General features: G+C 40.1%; 1 protein-coding gene across 1 annotated transcript; it reads right to left on the minus strand.

Moving 5' to 3' along the window:
- Positions 1-463: 463 nt before the first annotated feature.
- tm4sf21a (transmembrane 4 L six family member 21a) lies at positions 464-7794 on the minus strand. The gene is made up of 5 exons (XM_048266237.1): positions 7364-7794; positions 6064-6129; positions 5248-5381; positions 4313-4499; positions 464-754 (listed from the first exon to the last, which is right to left on the minus strand). Exons 1-5 carry the CDS (start codon positions 7538-7540, stop codon positions 746-748), a joined length of 573 nt encoding a protein of 190 aa, XP_048122194.1. The 5' UTR covers positions 7541-7794; the 3' UTR covers positions 464-745.
- Positions 7795-23781: the final 15987 nt, after the last annotated feature.

The following is a 23781-nucleotide window of genomic DNA, read 5'->3' on the forward strand; positions in this document are numbered from 1 at the left end:
TGGTGTCAAAGCGTGTGATTTCTCGGTCACATGATTAACAAATGTCTGCTGACTGCCAAAAGAGACTCTATGAGGATGCACATCCTTTTGTCTAGTGGGCATAATCAGTGGCATAGGCTATGCTGTTGGCCATGGCATGTCTATTTCCTTAATTCAATTTTATCTATAGAATGCAGTATCTTATCTATTTTTCACAGGGACTGCACAATGCGCCATTTTGAAATTGAAGTTCAGGTTTTCAATCAGTGTATGTGTTGGCTAGTTGCCCAGTCTTAGAAAGATTAGACTCATAAAAGCTGTAACAGTGACAAACATCTCACAGGAATTTTATATTCTCATTATGAAATATATTGATGTACTTGGCATGTATGTATGAGAGGTTACACAGACACATACTGTATTAATGGCAAATTGATACAACAGGGTGAAGTGTTCATAAAGAAATAACCACAGTGTCAAAAAGTGTTGAAAATAATATTTATTGATTATAAACTTACTAGCATACTAGCACAATGATCGGCAGCAGTGCATATTACCGATTTAACATGTTTTAATATATAGAAACTGTACATGGCACAAATAATCACATAGTATTCACATAGATAGCCCTCTCCCCCAATTAATAACTGTGTAATATAAAAGCCTTTACAGTAGATTACCACACATTGTCTTCCAGGTGGCCCCATTGCAGTTTGAAGCATGTGAGACGTTGACACTTATGTTGTCTGCCACCAGAGGGCGCAAGTCAATAAGGCTGTAAGGACAATGGAAAAGAGTAACATCAAATTAACCCGTATTATGTTCAGATTTTGCACCCTTTCAGACTGTTCAGGTCAAATTAATCAGGGACATTATTTTGCCATTTAGAATCAATATATTTTTTTTTCAAATGATTCAATTTATATTGTCTTTAACCCAATCCCAACAAATTCAGATAACATATGATTTGAACACTGTTAATTGATTTACTAGATACATTTTAACAATGTAAATGCCATTTGTTTTTGTGATAAAACTATAATTTGTATACAAATCCACTCCGATAAAGACTTGGGTGGCATGAATCATGCATATTTAGGAAAACTAGAAATCCAATTCCAAGGAATTACCAGTGCATGAAAATGCAAAATATATGATGTAAAATATCATACAGAGTAAAAACAGATAATGCAGAGATAGTTACAATGGTGTTGCCAAGGTAAATATGATGATTGCTATGCCAAATAAAGTGGTTGCTATGCTGATTGCTATGCTGGTGGTTGACATTGTAGCTGTGGTTGCCAGAGTAAATCATATGGTTCCTAGGGTGTTGCTAGGGTACTTATGGTGGTGGCTATGCAAAATAAAGTAGTTGCTATGGTGGTTGCTAAGGTAATCATGTGTGTTGCTATGGTGGTTGCTAAGTTATAGTGGCGGTTGCTATGCAAAATAAAGCGGTTGCTAGGCTGGTTGCTAGGGCAATCATGTTGGTTGCTATGTTGGTTGCTAGGTTGTCATCATGGAAGTGGTTGATAGGTTGTTGCTAGGGTACTTGAGGTGGTTGCTATGCTGGTTGCTAGGTTAATCTAATTGGATGCTATATTGGTTGCTAGGTTGTAACTGTGGAAGTGGTTGCTAGCCTGTTGCTAGGGTATTTGACATGGTTGCTAGGCTGTTGCTAGGGTACTTATTGTGGTTGCTATGCTGGTTGCTAGGGTAATCATGTTGGTTGCTAATAAGGTTGTTGCTAGGTTACTTGGTGGTTGCTATGCAAAATAAAGTAGTTGCTATGGTGGTTGCTAAGTTATAGTGGCGGTTGCTATGCAAAATAAAGTAGTTGCTATGGTGGTTGCTAAGTTATAGTGGCGGTTGCTATGCAAAATAAAGTAGTTGCTATGGTGGTTGCTAAGTTATAGTGGCGGTTGCTATGCAAAATAAAGTAGTTGCTATGGTGGTTGCTAAGTTATAGTGGCGGTTGCTATGCAAAATAAAGTAGTTGCTATGGTGGTTGCTAAGTTATAGTGGCGGTTGCTATGCAAAATAAAGTAGTTGCTATGGTGGTTGCTAAGTTATAGTGGCGGTTGCTATGCAAAATAAAGTAGTTGCTATGGTGGTTGCTAAGTTATAGTGGCGGTTGCTATGCAAAATAAAGTAGTTGCTATGGTGGTTGCTAAGGTAATCATGTGTGTTGCTATGGTGGTTGCTAAGGTAATCATGTGTGTTGCTATGGTGGTTTTGCTAGGTTAGCTGTGGTGGTTGCTATGCTGGTTGTTAGGTTAATCTCATTGGTTGCTAGGTTGTAACTGTGGAAGTGGTTGCTAGGCTGTTGCTAGGGTACTTGAGGTGGTTGCTAGGCTGTTGCTAGGGTAGTTATAGCAGTTGCTATGCTGATTGCTAGGTTAATCATGTTGGTTGCTAGGTTTTAACTGTGAAATGGTTGCTAGGTTATTGCTAGGGTACTTGAGGTCATTGCTAGGTTGTTGCTAGGATATCCATGGTGGCCACTATCAGAAAATAAAGGAGTTACTATGGTGGTTCCATAGATATATATATACATAGATGCCACATTGTCTGTTGAGTTCTATTAGAAGGAATATGTCAACGCAGCTGCCATATTGGTAGGGGCAACACTCGCCCGTAAATGAATGGAGATTTCTGATGAGCTGAAGGAGTTTTGGGCTATAAAGTCCTCAAACTCATAGATATTTCAAGCGATGGGCATACATTATATTTCATAGTTAAAGGTAGATAAACTACATGAAGAAAAAATATCACTATTTACGAAAACTGCAAAAAAAGTTCCTGTGAAATGTACAATAAACTACTGGCAACGATTGGCCAGTAACTTATAGTAATACGTTCCCAGTCATTTATTATGTGTTTATATTTATTCTGTGGTCACAGTATTAGGGAATCATGCTGTAAAAACAATAGGCATAACAAGTATATATAGAACACATTATTTTACAGCATCGAACCCCATAGCCAGTCACTGAAGGAACCCCACATAAATCCTCAATCTTCAGGCTCTTGCTCATGATACTGGTGAAGGACAGTAATTGAAGGGCCTATACACAGGGAATTTACCTATACACTGTCAGGTAGAGTTATTTATTGGTGAAGACTTGAGGGTGTTTAGAATGCTTAGGAATAACATTGTGCAGCAGGATCCCACACTACAGAGGGTAAAGACTGCAGGAAAGCAGGAACTTCTCGGGCTTGGATTAAAAAATTGTAGCATGTATGTAAGTGAGTGAGAGAGAGTATGTGTGTGCCAGCATATGTGTCTGTCCCCTGCGTGTGTTTTTGTTGTGTGTATGTCTGTTTCAATTTTTGTTTGTGTGTGTGTTTTAGTTTTTGTTTGTGTGTATGCATGTGTGTGTGTGTGTGTGTATTTTTGTGTTTTTCTGTACATCTGTGTGTCTCATTGCATATTCAGGCCAAACATCTTGTGAAGGAGGATGTAAATGTGTAGTGGGACGTTAGTATGTGTACTAGAGCCCGTCCGATATGGGATTTTAAAGACAGATACCGATTTTCATATTTGACAATATATAATATCGTCCTATTACTATTGGGGAGAGGGGGGTGTTTAACGTAAAAACGTTAACATAGCTTTTTACTCACCGTTAACAGCAATAAACTGCCTGATACTTTGTGTGATTGGAAAGGAAAATTGCATGTAAGATAATGTCCATACTCTCATGTGACTTATGGCTGATTCGGATCTCCACCGCGGCCTGTGCGTTGCATGTCTGTTCCATAACTACTGTGGCGCGATTCATGTGAGCATGCATATCAGAAAGTATCTGATGCGGAGACAGTTTGACTATTAAAACATCTCTTTACTTTCTCTTTTGGCTGGAAACACTGGCGTGGAAAATAGGCGCTATTCCTATTGGTGCATGTTTGCAGTGCAGCAATGAAATGACAATACTGGAAATTTAGATGAAGGATCAGTATTTGGCTTTCCTTTTCTTAATTTAAAAATAATTATCAGCCGTTATAAGTGCCTATACCGATAGATCAGCAAATAGCTAATATCGGCACACCGATTTATCGGTCGGGCTCTAATGTCTACCAAGTTTTTTTTTAGTATTTTTTAATTAACATGTTTTTCACTGAAAATAAGCTCAAGTGTTTGGCTGAAAAACACTATTCTTTTATAGTTTATAGTCAATTTGACCCGAACACCACACAAGGGTTAGTGTTTACTTCCACCATCAGTCTATGGTATGCGAGATGTGGCTGTTTTAGTTTTATAGCCTTTTTTACAATATGTAGATGCAGTCAATGCAACATTTTGACCGTTTGAAACATGAAATCCACTTACCCCTTTGGATTTGCAGGTGCCACACAGGCAACCGAAGAGGCCATTGATCATCTGGATGGAGCACATTATCGTCTGCACACCGCTCACTGCCACCAGAGTGCTAAACAGAGCTATATTGAACCTGATCACGTTGTCAGGTGCAGAGCACAGGAACCAAGAGTCCTGATTATTAAGGTAGCTGTTTTCCCTGAAATCGATAGAGAAGACATGGGGATATGTAGTTTAATGGGTGCTTTGGAAAACCTTTAAGTGAAACCATCTGAAAGAAAGCAACACCTGCACAGCATGCACACAATGAAATACTGGGGAACATAGACCTACGTACACACTGTTGCATCCACCAGGTTAAAAATGAATGGGGCTGCCCATGTTTTCCTACATTCACATCACATTTGTCATAGAATATCTCGTAAGGTAAAAGAACTAGGCAACAGCCAATCAGGACATGAAGTGCCCATCAAACCTAAAGTGCAGCTGGCAGTATACAGTAGAAAAGAGGGTTAGTCAGAGAATGTAAGATATGTGGTTTACTGAAAAGAGGGCTTCCTTTGAGTGCAATGAAACTGAGTGATTCAATGGTAACATGTTTCATTATGCAGTCATTTTGTTGATTATAGATTTGATTACATTTCTATAACCCAGAAAATACCCAACATGAGATGCAGAAATTACATTGAAATGTTAAGACAGTTTATATCTCGAATGTCTTTACATATTCACATGCCTAAAATACTTTGTTCGTACCCCAGTACAAATATATTTAGACAAAAAACTATACTGCGCCACTATGACAGACTATTTGAAGTAATCATGTACATCAAGAAAGTTCAACACAATATCTTGCTCAAGAGCAATTCTAAAGTAATTCAAATCTGGCTGGGGGTGTAGATTATCATAACTGAACATATGTTAAGACTGAGGGAGATTGTTCTTACTTGTCTTTAAAAGGAGTCATCCAGATTAATCCTACTCTACAATATGGCCCATTGACTAAACCGAGCATGGCCACAACGAAACTGTAGAGGGCACCAGCAACCCCAACAGCAGCAAATGCAATTGACAGGAACATCTGCGAAGGCAACCACAGGTCAAACAATAAGGGGCAGGTCCACATTATGTTCTGAGTCATGGCTATAGTTTATTTTATGTGTGTCAGAAAGAGCGAATGCACATCGTGAATACCTCTCAGCAAGGTGTTGGTCACAGAGTGATCATAAAATAAAAAAGGGAGAAACTCTACAATCTGTTTACTGCAAACAGTTTCTTCCTTTTTTGTTTTAGAAATGTATTGTACAGCACACCCTTCATCTGATTCAATGAAATTGTTTTAACGTAACCTACAAGCGGATTCCACGTTACAGATTGTTTGATTAATGAAAAAAAAATCATAACAATGATGAAGGCATTATGTATCTGTTGTGGGGAAAACATGTTGAGCTCTGCTGAGTTTAGACGGTCCACAGTCTTTATCTAATTCCCTGCTAATTCTCTCCCATCAGATAGCCCATTTGAATCATGTGAAACACATTCTCTGTCCCCTCCAGGACAGATATCTTCCATTTTGTCTAACGAAATAAGCTTCTACCTGCATACCAAGAGACAGCAATTATTCTAAGCGTGTGCACTTTAGATTGTGCACGATTTTAAAGGTAATAACATTCTTTATCACATCCAGCGGTGTAGTCTAGTTTGGTGTAGTGGTTATAGTGTGATTACTGATCACATCCACAGGACGGATCATTTCTACTTACCCCACAACGGTTAGCACAACAACCTCCCTTTCCTGTCAGATGAATGTGTATTGCTGGTATTAAAACCTGTGAGACAGAAAGACACAATAAGTAATAATTGGTTAATAATTAACAGAATTTATTAACTGTGTCTTCACAAAGAAAGAGTCCAAAGTCAGGTAACCGAATGTGCTTTTTGGTATTGAAGGAAAAATAATTTTCTATTTTGATTTTCAATAATGAAATAGCCATCAAAATAAATTATTTTTATACATTTTCTCTGAAAGAAGAGTGCCTTGTTAACTGTGTGTTTTTTGCTTGTTGTTGCACTCTTATCAATTACAATTCTTTCACACTCAAAACAATTGTTCAAACACAATAGTCAAGTAGTGTGAAATAAATCTAAAAAATATAATCTATTAAATATAATATAAAAAATAAATCTAAAAATAAATAAAAGTAGAATTGCACATAGCAAGAAGCTGGTCTGAGGGCAGATCTGACGTTGTGCTCATCTCACAGTTTCTACCATTTTTATCAAAAAAATATTTAGAAACAATCAATGGTATTATCTTAATATTCTGGCCTGTTTAAAATATGATGGTCGAAAGTGGCGTTCCGATATCTGGAAATCTGATCTCACTATGGGGTTTTGTTCACAATTCGGCCCCCCTGACTTTCAAAATATCTCCTGCGCCCCTGGTCATAGGCTTTTGTTTTCATTCACATTTTTGGGCAGGTTTTCACTCACAGATTTTCTAGTGGGATTTTAACAGCTTCTTTAGAGACCAAAAACTTGGTCTGTTGCAAGCTGCATGTTTAGAGACAGTGTGGAATGCTCTGTAACTCCTCTCCTGACCCTCCCCTAAGAATTAATGAACATTTCTTGGAAGAGTCTGAGTCTAAACTACAGGAGGTATTGAAGTGAGACAGGAGAGGAATTCCATAGAATTCCCTTTGAAAGATACAGCTACTGTTATGCTGTACATATTTGCAAAATGTAGACTGTCTTTGAAACCATCCTAAAAGACTGTTTCTTCGAGTAGGTATGACTTTCAATCAGACATAAATTATTGAAGAAGTAAAGTAAATAAACCACAAGTGTAACTGTGTAACTAGGTGGATACACCTAAAAATGTTACCGCTAAGTCTGACATTTGAATACTGACCACACTAAACAAACGAGAAGTACAGAACATCTGTGTGAATGTACTATGTTAATCATACACCCTGCTGAATGCACAATCTGCATTCTGACAGTCTGCATGAGAAGAAAGGAGATTTGCATTTATAGGTGTGTGGGTGAGGTCTTTGGACTCACCATGATACCACCACCGATGAGGCCTCCCATGTACTTGACCTCCTCTGTGAGGTATCCATCTTTGGCATACTTGACGTCCCAGCCCGGGAAGAAAAGGAGAATGTTGCAGATGATCGAGGTGAGCGCCAAAGGGTACAGCGACACTCCGATGAAGCGGGCACACTTCCCCGTACACATGTCGGCTTTGGCTCTTTGTGGAGTGACCAACAAGGGTGTACAAACACTTCCACGCGACCGCCAGATGGCCTTTGACCCAAATCCAGAACTTTTGGTGCTCCAAGGGGGATTTTGATCGTGTTTCCTTCTTGCTGTTGCCCAGGTCAGTTCTGTCTGATAGCAAAAAGACGGAGTATGGGATAGTGTATGTTCAGCTTGGCTTGACCTCTCTCTTCCACTGCTGTCTGCCTCTGACTCCACACATGTGCTCAAGATTAGATATGTGGAGCAGGGAGGGGCGGGAGTGAGCAAGACTGAGTGATTCGGTGTGTGTGTTCACATGATCGGGGTGAGAGAGGGAGACTGAGAAAGAAAGGGAGAGAGAGGGGGAGAAGGGAGAAGCAGAAAGAGACACAGAGGGTGTTTTGTGTTTGAGCAGAACAGCAGGGTTGGGGCGAAGAGTTTGGAAGACTCAGCTTTTTCTCCACCCATCTCTTGAAAAAACATGGGGGGTTTTTAGGCCTATTTAGTTTGTTTATTTGGAATTGTTTCATGTTTTATTTAATAAATGTCATGATAATACCTTCTTTGAAGGCACACTGAAAAAAGTTTGCAAATATCTTGGCTCAGAACAGTAGAGCCAAGAAAAAGACAACGTCAAGCACATCTTACTTTTTTCTCTCTGTTGTGCAAATTAAAGTATTGTTATCAACTGACAATCAAAAGCAGATTAACCCTAACCCGAACAGTCACCTTCACCTTCACTTGCATTGTTTTTTAATACACCTCTGTGTCCAGATACGGATACACAGTTTTGTATAGTTTCCTTTTTTTTTTATTTGTTACACAATATGTGTTGAAAATAATACAACTTGCGTTGAAAACAACACAACTTGCATTGTTTTTTTAACACATCTCTAAGTCCAGATGGGGACAACACATTTGTTTTAAGAATGCTGCTTCATATTATTATAGTCTTAAGCATATGGACAGTTATAAAGTGAATGAAGTTAAGGTGAGCATGACAACAAAATGAACAGAGCTACACATACATATTGCAATACAGTTGACATATAGTACCAACAAGAGATTACAAAGTGAGGGTCAACAGGCGGTCACTCGTCATGGAAAAAACTGACAATTAAGACAGCTGACATCACAAGTGGTGAGTCCTCAGACACTTCTTCCAAATAACTCGAACATCTCTTACCACAAACGAGGAAACATTGGTTTGGGAGTTTTCGGATTCACAGTGTTGGTATGCTGTGGGTGGAATATGCTGGTGCACCTGCAGAATTAAGTAATATATGAAAGCCCTGACTCATATTTACTATAAACTGATACATAATATCTGACCTCCCTGATGTGACATCACCCATGTGTTTAATGAAGACCTGCCGGCGATATGTTTCTCCTTTGCTCCTAGCAGGCTTAATGTCATGGTTACTATTGTGGTTAGTGACAAGGCAGTGATGGTAAACATATGGTAAACTACACTCTGTCCTTCATGACTTACAGTAGACATTCCTTTACTCTGACTTGTCTATGGGAAGTGCTGTAAATGTGTAATCTGTGGACTGTGCTGTTCTCCTGAGGACGATACAGATGGAGTGGTCATCAGTTCAGCAGAAGACGAACTGGCAGTCAGCCAAAGAGAGCTGCAATAGATAAATGGCTTTGTGATTAGGCCAGCCATGTTGGCATAGTTCACTGACACCAACAATGTACAGCTGAAGATGTATATGGGCTTTAACACTGTTAACTCTATCACACACTACTCATTCTAGAGCAGTGTTTTGAATATCCAGCTTAAAGCACCTAAGCATCTAAAACTACATTGTTCTCTAAATAATTTCCAGTTTGAACATTTACATTAGGTAAATAAACGGATAGCACACTGGTGATGTGTTGTTTGTGAAGCTGTCTTTTATTACCAATGTTCCGCCACACTGTACTGTATGTACTGTAATGTGGTAGCAAATCGGTCTCCAGAGATGGTATAGCCTGTACTGACAGGATCCGTTACACATGGCAGTACACTCCAAGCATCTGAGAAGAGCAGAATGTCATTCTGTCATCCGGAGAAAATGTTGATGGACCTCAGGAAGAAGCTGGTCTTCCAAGAGAGATCATAACAACCACTCACCGACCAGACATCAGGGCCGGTTCTTGCACATTACGCAAGTTGCGTAGGGCCCCGCAAGTTAATGAAGGCCCCCTCCCCCGTCTCCCCTTGAGTTAAGCTATAGTGACAAGTATACAGTTATAGCGACAGTGCCTCATACATTGAGAAGATGAACATGAAACCGAATTACCATTCAGGGCATGAAAAACGGAAGAAACGTCACAAGAATGAACAGCAGGAACAGCAGTCGGGTAAACTTGCGTTCGTTCCATGGTTTGACGTCAACATGCATCTCTCCAGTGCGTGTTGCTGGCCTAGCCTACATGTAGGCCTACCTAACAGGTAAGTGAATCTGTCTGCGGCTTGCTTGCCAGCCTTTCCTAGTCACAGTACTTTGCAAACAAAGTTGTGAAATATAATCGCATATTACGTTTTTTTTATGCGGGCGACTGGCTACATTTTTGAAAAAAATAACAGCATCTTTAAATGTGTTCACGTGCAGCTTGGAATGAAACTAGCAGTTTTTCAGCAGAAACTTGCGAGGACCCGTCTAAACTAATAGGTGATTTCACTTCCCATACATTTTTAAAATAACTAAATTGGAAAGTAGCCTGTATTAACTTTGATTCGCTGTGCTGCATGGACAATAGATGCACATCGTAAATTAGGCCTATATGAAGTATTAAAATGATTGTTTAAAATAGTCTACGAAAAAATATTGAAATAATATAAGAGAATCAGGGGAGCCAGTTCACAGCCTATGTCTTTCCCAAGTAGCCTACTACAGACACACAGGTGCAGAACAGTCAGTCAGTAGGCTATAGCACAACCAGACCCTTACAAAAAAAATAACTGCATTATTTCGTGTCAAACTGCAGATTTCTGAGTATGAAAAACACTGTTTTGAAGAAAATATTTGCAGCTCTTATGCAGGAAATGCAATATTTTAGACGCAGAAAACTGCATTGTACTGCATAGTACTGTACTTTACTACAGAAATGCAGTATTTTGGACATGAAAATACTATACTGCACTGTGGCCTACTGTAGTATAACTGAACTGTAGGCTACTTTGAAAAAACTGCAGTTATTTTTTTGCAAGGGGATATGTGCAGCAAGCATCAAAAGCAAACAGTCCAGACCCTTTATAGGGAAAAACACTATATTTGGTAACGTCCATAGACATCCAAAATGGGGTGGGATGATTGTATTGGGAGCACTGAGATGTCAGATGATACTGCAAAAAAATGGTTACATTTTGGCGCTCAGAGTTCAGGTCGGAGGGCCCCTTAGCAGGATTTTGCTTAGGGCCCCATGGAGGTCTGAACCGGCACTGCCAGACATCATTGTATGGTCCAAGGTGTGGTCCCCTGGGAGGAAGGTTCAAGGTCCAATTTGGGGCAATGAGCCATTGTTTTACAGCCAGAAGAGAGAACACATTCATAAAACATAAATACAACATGAAGGCTCACCAAACAGCAGGGGTGGACAGTAACTAACTAAGTACATTTACTTGATTACTGTACTTAAGTATAATTTTTTTGAGTATCTGTACTTTACTTGACTATTAATCTTTTTGGAAAGTTGTGACCTTTACTCCACTACATTTGAAAGGCAAATACTGTACTTTTGACCCACTATTTTTGAAATATGAGCATGAGTACTCATTACTTTTAACCACATTTGATTCTTTGAATGCAATAATGTGATAACCATCTTCAAGTTTATTTTTTCAATAGTCCAATTTGAACTTGGCTAAATTGCCTTTGATAATGATGGTGACAACAGATTCTTCATCAGAACATCCTCCATGTAGCCTGGGAGAACCCAGATGAACCTGTTAGCAATTGAGATTTGAGAAGTGGTATGGTGTTAACCAGGCTATCCTCCATGGTCATTGTGAAATTCAAATCAGGTAAATCAGGTTTATATAAAATATTGGAATCAGGTAAATCAGGTTTAAAGGCCAAGTATACTTGTGTATACAAGGAATTTGGTCTCTGCATTTATCCTATCCGTGAATTTGTGAAACACACAGAACACACACAGTGCAGTAAGGGGTTCCCCCGCCCACATTTTTCCTACTGGTCAGAAATCAAACCGGCAACCCTTCAGTTTCAAGACCGAAGCCCCAGGCCACGGCTGCCCCTTAACCCTGTGGGGCACGGATGCCAGGGCTTTGTGGGCAAGCAATAGCCCAACTGCTCCATGGTGCTGGAATGACTCAAGCTCAAATCTGTGGAAAGTCATGAAGGAGCTGGGAGAAGAAGCAGAGAAAGCAAGGTTCTGGCTGTGGTTCTGAAGGAAGGACAGCAGTTGGGGGTCAACACCCCAGTAATGGCAGGTGCAGGGGGTGGTGGGAGACATCCTCTACGTGCCACTGCCCCCCTGCTGAGAGATGTACTGGTACGGGGGGTGAAATATCCATGAACGGCAGCCTCCAGCTGATAACCCTGCAGCTGACCTAATGACACCGCCGGAAATGCTGCAGGTTTAGTGCCGAAGCAGGATTCAACATCTCACCTCAAGGATCTAATGACCACTATATACGTGCATGTTGAAGTATAAATATATGATATGAGGGGAGGGGATGGGAGAGATGGCTGAAGTTGGGCCTGCTGCATATGCCCACACATGATGTTTCTTAGGAACCCGCAGTCAAATGATCAACTTTGAACTTTCTAGCTGTCCATTTATTATCCAAATGAGAAACAACTCTGTAAATGGGAAACAAATGGCTCCAACCAAGCAATACAATATTCAATTCAGCCAATCATCACATTGCCTGAGGAGCATGGATGGGCAGGGTGCTCCTGACGCAATGTGACGACTGCCTGGAATATTGTCTGTCGAGCTGAAATACAAACAAACTTTTGTCAGGACTGAATTACAGCCAATTTAGTAATTCAATATTTTGCGACAAAGGAAGCATATTGGATCAGTCACTAGAACATGCAGCTTAGCTGTCTCTCTTGCCTTTTGTTTATTTCCTTCACCATTGTCTCTCTAACTGCACCTGCTCGTCACATTGACAAGTGATATACTATAGGGACCAGATGATTTCCTGCCAAATGTTGTCTGTTTCTGTCACTGGCCAGCTGAGGTCATATTTCATGTCCTTATGCTGGCATTGGCTAACAGTTCTGTTTTTTATTTTCATTATTATTCAGACACATTTTCCTTAACATCATGGGGTCGTCTCTGGAATATTCCATTGGTAGTGACTCGGTGCCTTAGTCATCTGTGTGTGTATGACGTTTTTTTGTAGTTTTGTAATGATGAGTTTACATGGTAGCTGTGTTGGCCTTATCAGTGCTGCAGATGCATAGTAGCAACTCTCTGTTGGCTTGCGAGTTGGAAAAATTAAACTTCGATCAGGCCAATCACATCGTGTATAGAGTCGATAGGCGATTAGGCGGGCAGAGTTGCGACAGTTCGGCGTGATCTCCCTGCTACTTGAAAACAAAGAAGATGGATGTTGCTGTTGGCGAACAGCGTGACACGAGTTAAGCTTTTTTTAAGTTGGCAAAAGTTTGAACAACCGTCAGATCTAGCAGATGCACATTTCAGTATTCACTTCTGGCCCCCATTCAAAAAAGAAACTACAGGAATGTAGCCTGACTTTTAGCACCACCAAAGAGGTTATGCTTTTCTGGTTATTTGTTTGTTGGTGTGCATCAAATCTACTTTCACTGGTGTTGGAGTTTGCTGTTTACATGGGATAGGAAAAGCTATATACATAAAAAAAAAAACAAGGGCCTGCACCAGGTGTTCTTATGTGTTACATTTCGGATGTATACTGCTTTAAATTCTATATTCTAAAAGGTTTGTAAACCATTTTTTTCAACTATGCATTTTGTCCACACAACCCACAGCCCAGTATTGCACATGTGTACTTCATATGAAGTCAAGTACCACACCAAAGTAAATACTACACAATCTCATGGGAGGGAAAGGAATTACATGTGAAGTTAGAAAAATGTGGCTAGCTGTTGTTTTTTACATTCCTTGACTCCGTAATTGCTAAAATAATATCATGCCTGCCTTCAACACTTATGCATTGTGCAAGTCATATGATGTATATATATATGTCATATGGTAAGGGCCTGAGAGTTTTGTGTAAGTTAACTCCTTATTTACTGATCTAATATAATATAAATGAAATCCTTCTCGTTAACGGACTCAAACTAAACTGTCCTACGCGTATGGAGTACAGTATAAATGGCTCATGGAGTCCCCGTGCTCGTTGATCTTTCAAATGCAGTCAAAAACACAAACTCCCACTCTGGAAACAGGTTCAGGTTACTTTAAGAAGCAGTTTCAGGTTCAGGTTACTTTATATTGACTCACAAATTTGATTCGCATTTTAAACGTCATATGATGTATGTTATATGATAAGGGCCCGAGTTCTGTGGAATGAAACACATTTTACACAGAGAATATAAAGCATATAGCAAAATCCTCAAGGTTCCAACCATTACTAAACTACTAAAGCTACCAGTGTAAATAAGTAAATGAACACTATCATGGACGATATTGTTAAGACTTGTTCATCTGAGTGACGTCTGCTGGGGAAAAGCTGTTTTTTGAAGCTGCTTTTTTCTGCACTTCTGAGCTTTGTTTTGTTCTGCACCCATTATACATTGTAACTATTTGCTGTACAAGGACGCTGGGCAAAGATGTAACACACTAATCAGCCTGCTAAAACAGTCAACAACTTACTTCAAAGAGTTTCTGTTCTTTAAAGTTTCCAAACTATGACACCAAAGAAAAAGATTTAAAGAATGATTTAATTAAAGCACAACATGTGGTAAGAGAGGTGGAGATTTTCAGACACTGCTTCACAGATCACGAACATGAAAATGGCATGTTGGACGACAGATGTTTATGGTCTGTTTTACAACTCCCCATGACAACTCTTTTTTTCATAGCAACTGGTGAAATAAACAATAAACAATGAACCTGTGTCTGCAGAGCTGCCCCCATTGGTGATGTGTCCAAAAGGCAGGCAAAGTACATCTTGGTATAACCCAAATTAGATGGGCATCACAGCAAGATTACTCATTATGTTGAAATGCACCAATTGCAGCACCCATAATGGATAGAACTTTACAAAGTTTCGTGAACTTTGCATCTTCTCATCACAAGGTGGGGTGGGGGGCTGATTGGCCTGGTAGGGCAATAAGCATACATGTACACAGCTGCACCCATAGGCTACCCCACATAATGTTTACCCAAAAACGGAAAAAGGGGGAAAAAACTTTGACGAAACCTCTATGCCCATATTCCACTGTGGAATAATAACTAACCTTAAAGGTGAAATCAGCGATTGCGCAAGAAGTCACATTTGTTTATGTTTATGTTTATATTCAAATTTATTTGCAGACGCTTTTGTCCAAAACAACGTACATCAACCAAGGACCAAACAAAACACACCAGAGAGGAAGCTCACCCCACCCTTCAGTATTCCCAGAGAAACTACACACAGGGTTTTGTTTTGTTTTGTTGGAGCACAGGCTGCCGCCACTTTGTTTCCAGTTTTCTGAGCCTGGGCTGCCAGGTTTTTTACTCACAGAATGGGGAGCTAGTGGATTGTGAGGAGATGATTGCGGAATGTGACAAAAAAAATGTATGGGCTTGGAATCGCTTACGATCGCCGACTAGGCTACTCCTTTAAAACTGATGCCAAAGGAGGTTATGCAATACAACTTACTGTAGGCCAATTGGCCTGTATTTTCTGTGATATGCTCCGTAGTGACAGGAATATACAACAACTAGATGTACCGCATAGCGAAAGGTATCAGCATAATGTTATTTATTTATTTATTTATTTATTTATTTATTTTTTATGTATTTATAAACAAAAACATCTCTGTCAGTTCCATGCCGTTTTCAACAGCTATCAAAAACAAAGGTCATTTTTGGATGGATGGATTTTTTGTGAATGTTTCTTCTTCTACATAAGATTTTAGTCATCTTTAGTTCATGTAATACTTTATTGTCAATGCACAAATTAAGTAACAGTAGTCTGAAACGTTATTGTTAATGCACAAATTAAGTAACAGTAGTCTGAAACGTTATTGTTAATGCACAAATTAAGTAACAGTAGCCTAGTCTGAAACGAAATGCTGTTTTACATCTAACCAGTGGTGCAAATAACTGACATGTCCAAATGGGCCTTGATGAAATCGCGTAAGCTAGACTGTTCATACACATTTTAGCGGGCCAAAGTTGAAGAGCTTTTGTCCGTTATTAAAATTGCAAATATAGGCTGATTCATGTTCCCTTGCATTGTTTAACTGAGGTCCATGGCTAGTCTGGCTTTCATCAGACCAAGCTCAATCTTTTAAGAAATCAAAAAAATAAATAGCGGGCAGATCAGGCTGGGTTCAGTCACCCAGCCTAGTCCATAGGCACCCGATATTGTTTAATTTTCGATTGATTGAGATATACACGCTCTGGCTATTCTAAATGCAAAATGCACCAGGGAGTTATGACAAAGCGGTAACTAACAAACTAGATCCTAATAGAAAGCTGTTAGCTTCCCTAAGCTACAGGTAGGATTATAAGGTAGGCCTATTTACAACATAAATTGTCAATAGGCTATGCTGGCGACACAAATAAAATCTCCTTTGGAAACCAATGGCTTACGCCTTACAGTATCAAGCGGACTTAAACTGTCATATCGTGGCGAAAAGTTGTAATAACATTCATGCAGCTCCATGAGTCAAGGAAAGCGCGAATGAAGTAGCCACTTCTAAATGGGACCCACTACACAGTAGCTTAAGGTGTTTTGCTAAAGCAGCCATAATGAAATGAAGGTGTCATTGTTTGGATACTTCACACACACGTGCTTTTTAATTTCACAGACTACAACTACCAAGCTGTAATCAAAGCACATCGATTCCCCTCTCACACCCTGCACGCACTTAAAACAAAATAAACAGGCGTCTCAGTCTCACGCATGTATAGGCAAAACTGTATCAGACCAGTGTAGTGTAACGTTGGTAAATCTTCCATTGCACAGAATGATTTTGTAGCACGTGCAATAAATGACAGTCGAAAGATACAAACAGTGCTGCTATACATTTGCTTGGTATAACCGCATTTATAGTTTTCTACAAATGCAATCAATCAAATGCCTCTATCACTCAACCAACGCTAACGGTAACATTACCTAGGTCCTTATTGATATTACAAGATTAACGTACCTGCAGTAAAACCAAGCATGTCGATAAACATCCTCAGATTTATTTCGGGCTTCAAGAAGAAATGGGAATTACACTTCATGTGAACATAGTCCTATCCTTATTAGATGTTAAGCTGCGGTAAATTACAGTCCTTGTAGGAAGCGTCCATTGTTTTTTCCAACCCACTTTTAACTTCCAACAAAATTACGTCTCACTGCAACGATATCGCCATCTAGTGGACAAAGCGACTACTTCTAAGCCAAAACTGAAAATGCAGCCATGATGATGATGATGATGAATATTTATTTTGGCTTTCTTTTTAATCCTACTGAATTTGTAATTATGTATCGGCCGTTCTAATACCGATAGTATGTGGGTGCCTGTGTGTGTGCATGTGTATATGTGTGCACCGCCATTTTTACAGGCCAATGAGTGTACAGTCACTAAATGTACACATAACCTAATTTTTTAGACCCCCATGGATGAAATTCTACGAAACTTGGCATACCCCAGAGAATGCCAGGTCAATCATACACATAAAATTTGGTGCAGTTCTGAACATCTTAACTGAAGATAGGGCGATTAAAGCAGAATAATATTGCATTTTCATTTTTTACGAGGGGTGGTCCCGAGGGGGCGAAATGAAATTTTTCCGTAAAAGTCTAGTGGGGCTACATACCCACCAAATTTCATGTACCCGGTGGTTCGGTGTCCCAGTATCAAATGACCAAAAATTCAGGGGAGTAGATGGCGGGGGAAAAATTCTTGAATTGTGTGCATGTGTGCGTGTACAAATTTATGTTTATGTGTGTGGGTGTGTGTGTGTGTGTGTGTGTAATGCGTGCTTGTGTGTTTGCCTGCGTATGTGTGTTTGTGCATGTGCATGCATGCGTACATATGTCTACTGTGTGAGTATGTGTCATAAATTATGATTACTGTAAATGTATGTGTGTGCGTGTGTATCTGTTTATGCACATGTGTGCACATGGAATGGGTTAACATGACCCCTGGAGGCAAACATACGGGAAAAATTGGTCATCCTAGGCCCTACAGTTCTCAAGATATTCACAGAGAACTGTGTCTGCCCTACCCTCCTTTTCGGGGGTCCAGTCCAGGGGGGGGCTACAGATCAAAAGCGAAGAATGGCGGTTCCATGCTATCCATGTGGGGGGTACATGCCCATCAAGTTTTGTGTACCCCGGTCTTTCAGTGTCCGGGAATCCTTGTTGGTGTGCGTCACTAAATGTACACATAAATTATTTTATTGTAAGGCCCCCCATGAACGAAAGTACACAAAACTTGGCATGCATTCGGAAGGTGTCATAATGATCCTACACTTTTAATTTCGTGCAGTTTTGACCTTGTCAGCCAGAGATATTGTGATGAAAACACCTAATTTTTTTTGCTTTTTTAATTTTTTAACTAGGTGGCACTATACATGAAATAAGTGGTAATGGGATGGGTTGACATGCCCCTTAAGACCAACATACATAAAAGGTGGACCTCCTAGGCCCTACGGTTCTCGAGATATTCACAGAAAACTGTCTCCGGCCACCTACAGGCCAGTTGGTGTATAGTAACATAAATTAATTTATTGTGTGGCCCCCCATGAACGAAATTCCACAAAACTTGGCGTGCATACAGAGGGTGTCATAATGATCCTACACTTCCAATTTCGTGCAGTTTTGACTATGTTAGGTCACAGATACCTTCAATTACAACACCTCATTTTTACTTTTTTGTGTTTAACTAGGTGGCGCTATACATGAAATGAGTGGTTATGGAATGGGTTGACATGCCCCCTTGAGATCAACATACAAAAAAAAATGGTCCTCCTAAACCCTACGGTTTTCGAGATATTCACAGAAAACTGTGTCTGCCCTACCCTCCTTTCGGGGGGTCCAGTCCAGCGGGGGGGCTACAGATCGATGGTTCCATGCTATCCATGTGGGGTTACATGCCCACCAAATTTCGTGTACCCCGGTCTTTCAGTGTCCCGGGAATCATTGACGGAAATTTGGGCATGCGAAAAAGAAAAAAAAAAAAAAAAAAAATCTGACTAAACCTATATGACGCCGCTTAGCTCTTGTGGGGTCATAATAAGTATGAATAAAAACCTCATACTTAAGCAGCAATAGTTTCATAGAGCCTCACAACACCTCCTCCCTTTATCTACCCAAAGCCCTCAGAACCCATTCCAGCGTAAGCATGTCATGTGTATTCTCTATAAACTATTTCCCTCCTCACATTCCAGTGGATAAACAAAGGCTTGGTATGCATCAGGTTAGATTTATGATGCCGGCTAGTGCCAACCTCTACAACTCTCCATCCTGGCCTTGAAGTTTTATAGAAGACAATTCTAGGTGATCCAGCATTACCTGTAGAAACTGAAGATGCCATCATTTCTATATCTCGATACTGAAACAGCAAGATATATGATTAGATGTTATTTGTGATTAAATACACCTGTGTCTGTTAGAGGTGAAATGCACTCTGAAAAAGGGCATCTGACCCAAAACGTCTGTGTTGCATTTAAATAGTAACATTTTAAGAAGTCCATTTGGAGTGCTGACGTATTCCTTCCTTTCAATATTACTTTATATTCCACTTCTTGGCACTGTGAAGGCTTTTTCAGGCACTGACCTACACTGTAAAGCTAAGAGTGAAGTGGACAGTGGTGTGTGGGAGATTATTGCTCTGAGTAACTGAGTAACCTCTCTTAAAAAAATACCCAATACCCCAAATAGCCATAACAATAATTATTTCTTATTGTCCTTATTGTTGGGAACAGATGCAGATAGGCTTTCTCTGGAAGTCTTACGAATTGTGGGAGGGCTTACACTTTACATTCCAGCTGATGATGATTTCTCAACTTGGCCATTGCTGGTCTCTCTTATAATTTTTTCTGAAAGTCTTAAGGATTGTGGGAGGGCCTATGGGAGAACGGGGTAAGTTGAGCGTAGGGGTAAGATGAGCCACCCCTTTTTTTCTAGGAAACCGTAAACAAATTTGATCATGTGACAGCATTTTAAGGAAGAGGGAATCATTCTTTAAAATATATGGAAAGGTACAGCACATGGAAAATGTGAAGAAAAATATGTAAAAATTTATTTTTTTTGCTCTCCAAGTGGATTCCATTCATGTCTGGTGATTTAGAGAAAACATGAACAGAACAACATTCAAATGAATCACACCTCAATTGGTGCCCAATTTTGTTAAGATGACAAATTGACAAGTAAAAGATAAATTGATAACTAAGAAGTGTCCTGTTATTATGTATAAGACATTTGTTTTTTTTCTACATTAATTTCCACCATTGATTAGGCACCCACCCACCCCCACCCTGACTGATCTGTAGTGCACAGGCTAAATATTTGCCCAAATACCCCATGTCTGCACCTTGTATAAATATGCAGCACACCTCTGTCTTGAGGTAATGGAAAGGGTGTGGTGTTCGACTAATAATTTAAGAAGTGAACATGAGTATAAGCATGAGAATGTTAAATATTACTGTAAGCTTTTACTACCGAAGGAAATAAACAAGCATGGCCTACCATGAAATGTCACCGCTGATAGTATGAATGTGTGTGTGACTATGACTTTGATAAGGCAGCTTTATTGCCAGGTGACTCATTAGGAAGTAGGAACTGTACATGGGATGAATACAAACAACTGTAGGACATGAAGTTCCCTATGTCAATGGTAAATCATAACAGAAAATCCGGGTGGATACACCGACACATTCATAACCGAGATTCTGTTTCCCTGCATATGTGGATGGTTCTCTGCTGCCTATTCTCAAAACAACGCAAATTGCCTAAATTCATTTTAGCCATAAGAGGGTTTTTTCAAGTGTGTAAGATGTGAACTTTCAGAAACCAATAGGAAAGATGAACACACACATAGAATAGCCATCTTCACTGAGATCTCTTTTTTTGCTGTAAGAATATATGATTTTGTAGATTTTGTTGCAAAAAAGCAACGTCTGTTGTAAAGAAAAATCTACAACAGTTTTCCCCATAGACTAGAATGCTGTGAACATTCATGGCATTATGGTGTCGGCGTTATCACAGAGTGACAGTTGTAGGCCTAGCTAGTTCATTTTTAACCAAAGCCCAATCCATTATATGGCTGGAACATAGGGTTGTAGAACAGGGTGTTTCCTAATTGACTCATTCATTGAAACGATCTATTGTAATTTATCTCAAAGCCAAGGTAGGGCCATGACAATCTTATGCTTATTGTCACTTGAGGACATGAAAAGATAGATAGATAGATAGATAGATAGATAGATAGATAGATACTTTATTGATCCCCAGGGGAAATTCAAGGTCTCAGCAGCATACATACAAGACAAAAACATTCTTTAACAGCAGAAGAGTAATTAAAGTATATAATATAAAAACACAACTAAGCAGTAAGGACAGTAGAAGATAAAGAATATGCTAAATATACTAAAATACAAATTATACTAACACTTAATACAATATATAAAAATATACTAAAATACAAATAACAAAATTACAAATTATACTAACACTTAATCTAAATAAATTCTAAAAACAGTATCCACATAGTGGTGATTAATAAATCAGAGGCACTTGCAATGACTGAGGCAGGGACTGAGCCTGTGATTCTCTGTGCATAGTAAGGTATGGTAAGGTGCTCTAAGGTGCTCTGTGTGAATGAGTGTCATGGTGGTAGTGCAATGGTGATAGTGGTCATGGTGATAGTGCAAATGAGTAAGTCAACAGTGCAACAATGCAGAAATAAATTAAAGTAAAGTCTATATATCTATATATTTAACTATTTAAGAAAATGTATAAGTGTGGCCACAGTTCGGCTGTGGCATGGGGGGGGTTATGCATATGTGCTAATGTGCTAATATAGCACGCAAACAGTGAGGCATAAAGACAGTGGTACAAGTGGCTAGTGGACAGACAGTACCAAACATGGAGGGGATGAAGAGGCAGACAGACTATGCAGAGAAGTCTATCTCTCCTCTTCCCTTAAGTGAGGCATTGAACAGTTCAATGGCCCTGGGGACAAATGACTTTCTCAGTCTGTCAGTTGTGCAAGGCAGTGAGCGAAGTCTCCAGCTGATCAGGCTCTTCTGTTTAACAATAGTGCTGTGGAGTGGGTGACACTCATTGTCCAAGATGTTGATCAGTTTGTTCAGGGTCCTTTTGTCAGATAGTGAAGTGATACACTCCAGTTCAGCTCCCACTACAGAGCCAGCTTTCCTTACCAGCCTGTCAATTAAGCCCCACATCCTTCTTCCTTGTGCTTCCACCCCAGCATACTACTGCATAGAAGAGGACACTGGCAACAACAGACTGGTAGAACATCCTGAGGAGCTTACTGCACACATTGAAGGACCGCAGCCTCCTCAGGAAGTACAGCCTGCTCTGCCCTTTCTTGTAGAGTGCATCAGTCTTGGCTGACCAGTCCAGTTTATTGTCCAGGTTGGAGACCCAGATACTTGTAGGTGCTAACCACCTCCACATTGACCCCATCAATGTGAACTGGTAGCAGAGTGGGCTTAGACCTGCGGAAATCCACCACCATCTCCTTGGTCTTTGAAGTGTTAAGTTGAAGATGATTGAGTTTGCACCATTGCACAAAGTCCTCCACCAGGCTCCTGTACTCCTCCTCCTGCCTGCCCGCTCCTGATACACCCCACAATTGCAGTATCATCAGAAAACGTCTGCATGTGGCATGACTCGGTGTTGTAGCAGAAGTCAGATGTGTACAGGGTGAACAGGACTGGAGAGAGCACAGTTCCCTGTGGCGCTCCGGTGCTGCAGATCACAGTGTCAGAGAGACAGTTCTTCAGACTGACGAACTGTGGTCGCCGGGTCAGGTAATCTGTAATCCAGGTTACCAGGTGAGCGTCCACACCCATCTGCAAGAGCTTGTCTCCCAATCTGAGGGGCTGGATGGTGTTAAAAGCACTTGAGAAATCAAAGAACATGATTCTCACAGCACTTTTCCCCTTGTCCAGGTGGGAATGTGTCCTGTGTAGAAGATAAGTGATGGCATCGTCCACACCCACTCCTGGTAAGCAAACTGTAACGGGTCTAGTGCATGGCGTACCTGGGGTCTGAGCATGCCTAAGACCAATCACTCCATTGTCTTCATCACATGTGATGTAAGAGCGACAGGTCTGTAGTCATTAAGCTCACTAGGGTGTGGCTTCTTAGGGACAGGGGTGAGACATGATGTCTTCCACAGTGTTGGAACTTGTCCAAAGCTGGTCATGCCAGCAGTTAGATGTACAGTCCATTATAGTGCCCAACAAAATGTTGTGTCAAATTTAGCATTATCGTCCTCTAGTCAAGTGGCACTTAACTTTTTTGAGCCGCAGTACCCCAGAATATCAGGGTGGTGTTTGGGACCCTCCACCCCACCCTCCAACTGCATGCTCCCTGCACTCTGCCCTCAGACAGAATAATACATTTACTTTTTATCCCCACTTTATTGCTTTTAGTTTAGATTTATATTGGAATTTTGAATTTGAATAACTTCACTTTTTCTAAGAAGCTATCTCCATTATAACAGGAATTCTTCATCATTAACAAACAACAATGCACAGCAAGCAAATACATCACATAGTGTAGAATTAAAATATGTTTTTTTTACTTTTTTTTCTTCCCTGATTGAGAACCACTCCAGTTGCCCCATCAGTGACTGCTCTTGACAATAACTACACATTATACACAGTCCTGGTTCTGTACTAAGCAAAATAGCTATCTCCATTCCATAAACGGATTATGAATTCGGCCCCTTCATTTTAAGGGCCCCCACTTATTTGATATGTGGGAGGGGGTTTTCCTCCCCAGAACATTTTAATTTTGATGTGATTTCCTGTATTCTGGTGCATTTTGGGGATGGTCAATACTAAATTAAATCAGATTCATAGCCTACATCCTGATTTGTTGATATTGA

The sequence above is a fragment of the Alosa alosa genome, chromosome 2 (genome assembly GCF_017589495.1).
Source record: "Alosa alosa isolate M-15738 ecotype Scorff River chromosome 2, AALO_Geno_1.1, whole genome shotgun sequence".
NCBI lineage: Eukaryota > Metazoa > Chordata > Actinopteri > Clupeiformes > Clupeidae > Alosa > Alosa alosa.

Coding starts and splice junctions, on each gene's coding strand:
- tm4sf21a (XM_048266237.1), bottom strand. CDS start 7,540: ATGTGTACGGGGAAGTGTGCCCGCTTCATCGGAGTGTCGCTGTACCCT. Junction 6,130..7,363: donor TCATCGGTGGTGGTATCATG/GTGAGTCCAAAG, acceptor TCTGTCTCACAG/GTTTTAATACCAGCAATACA. Junction 5,382..6,063: donor GTTGTGCTAACCGTTGTGGG/GTAAGTAGAAAT, acceptor TTGCCTTCGCAG/ATGTTCCTGTCAATTGCATT.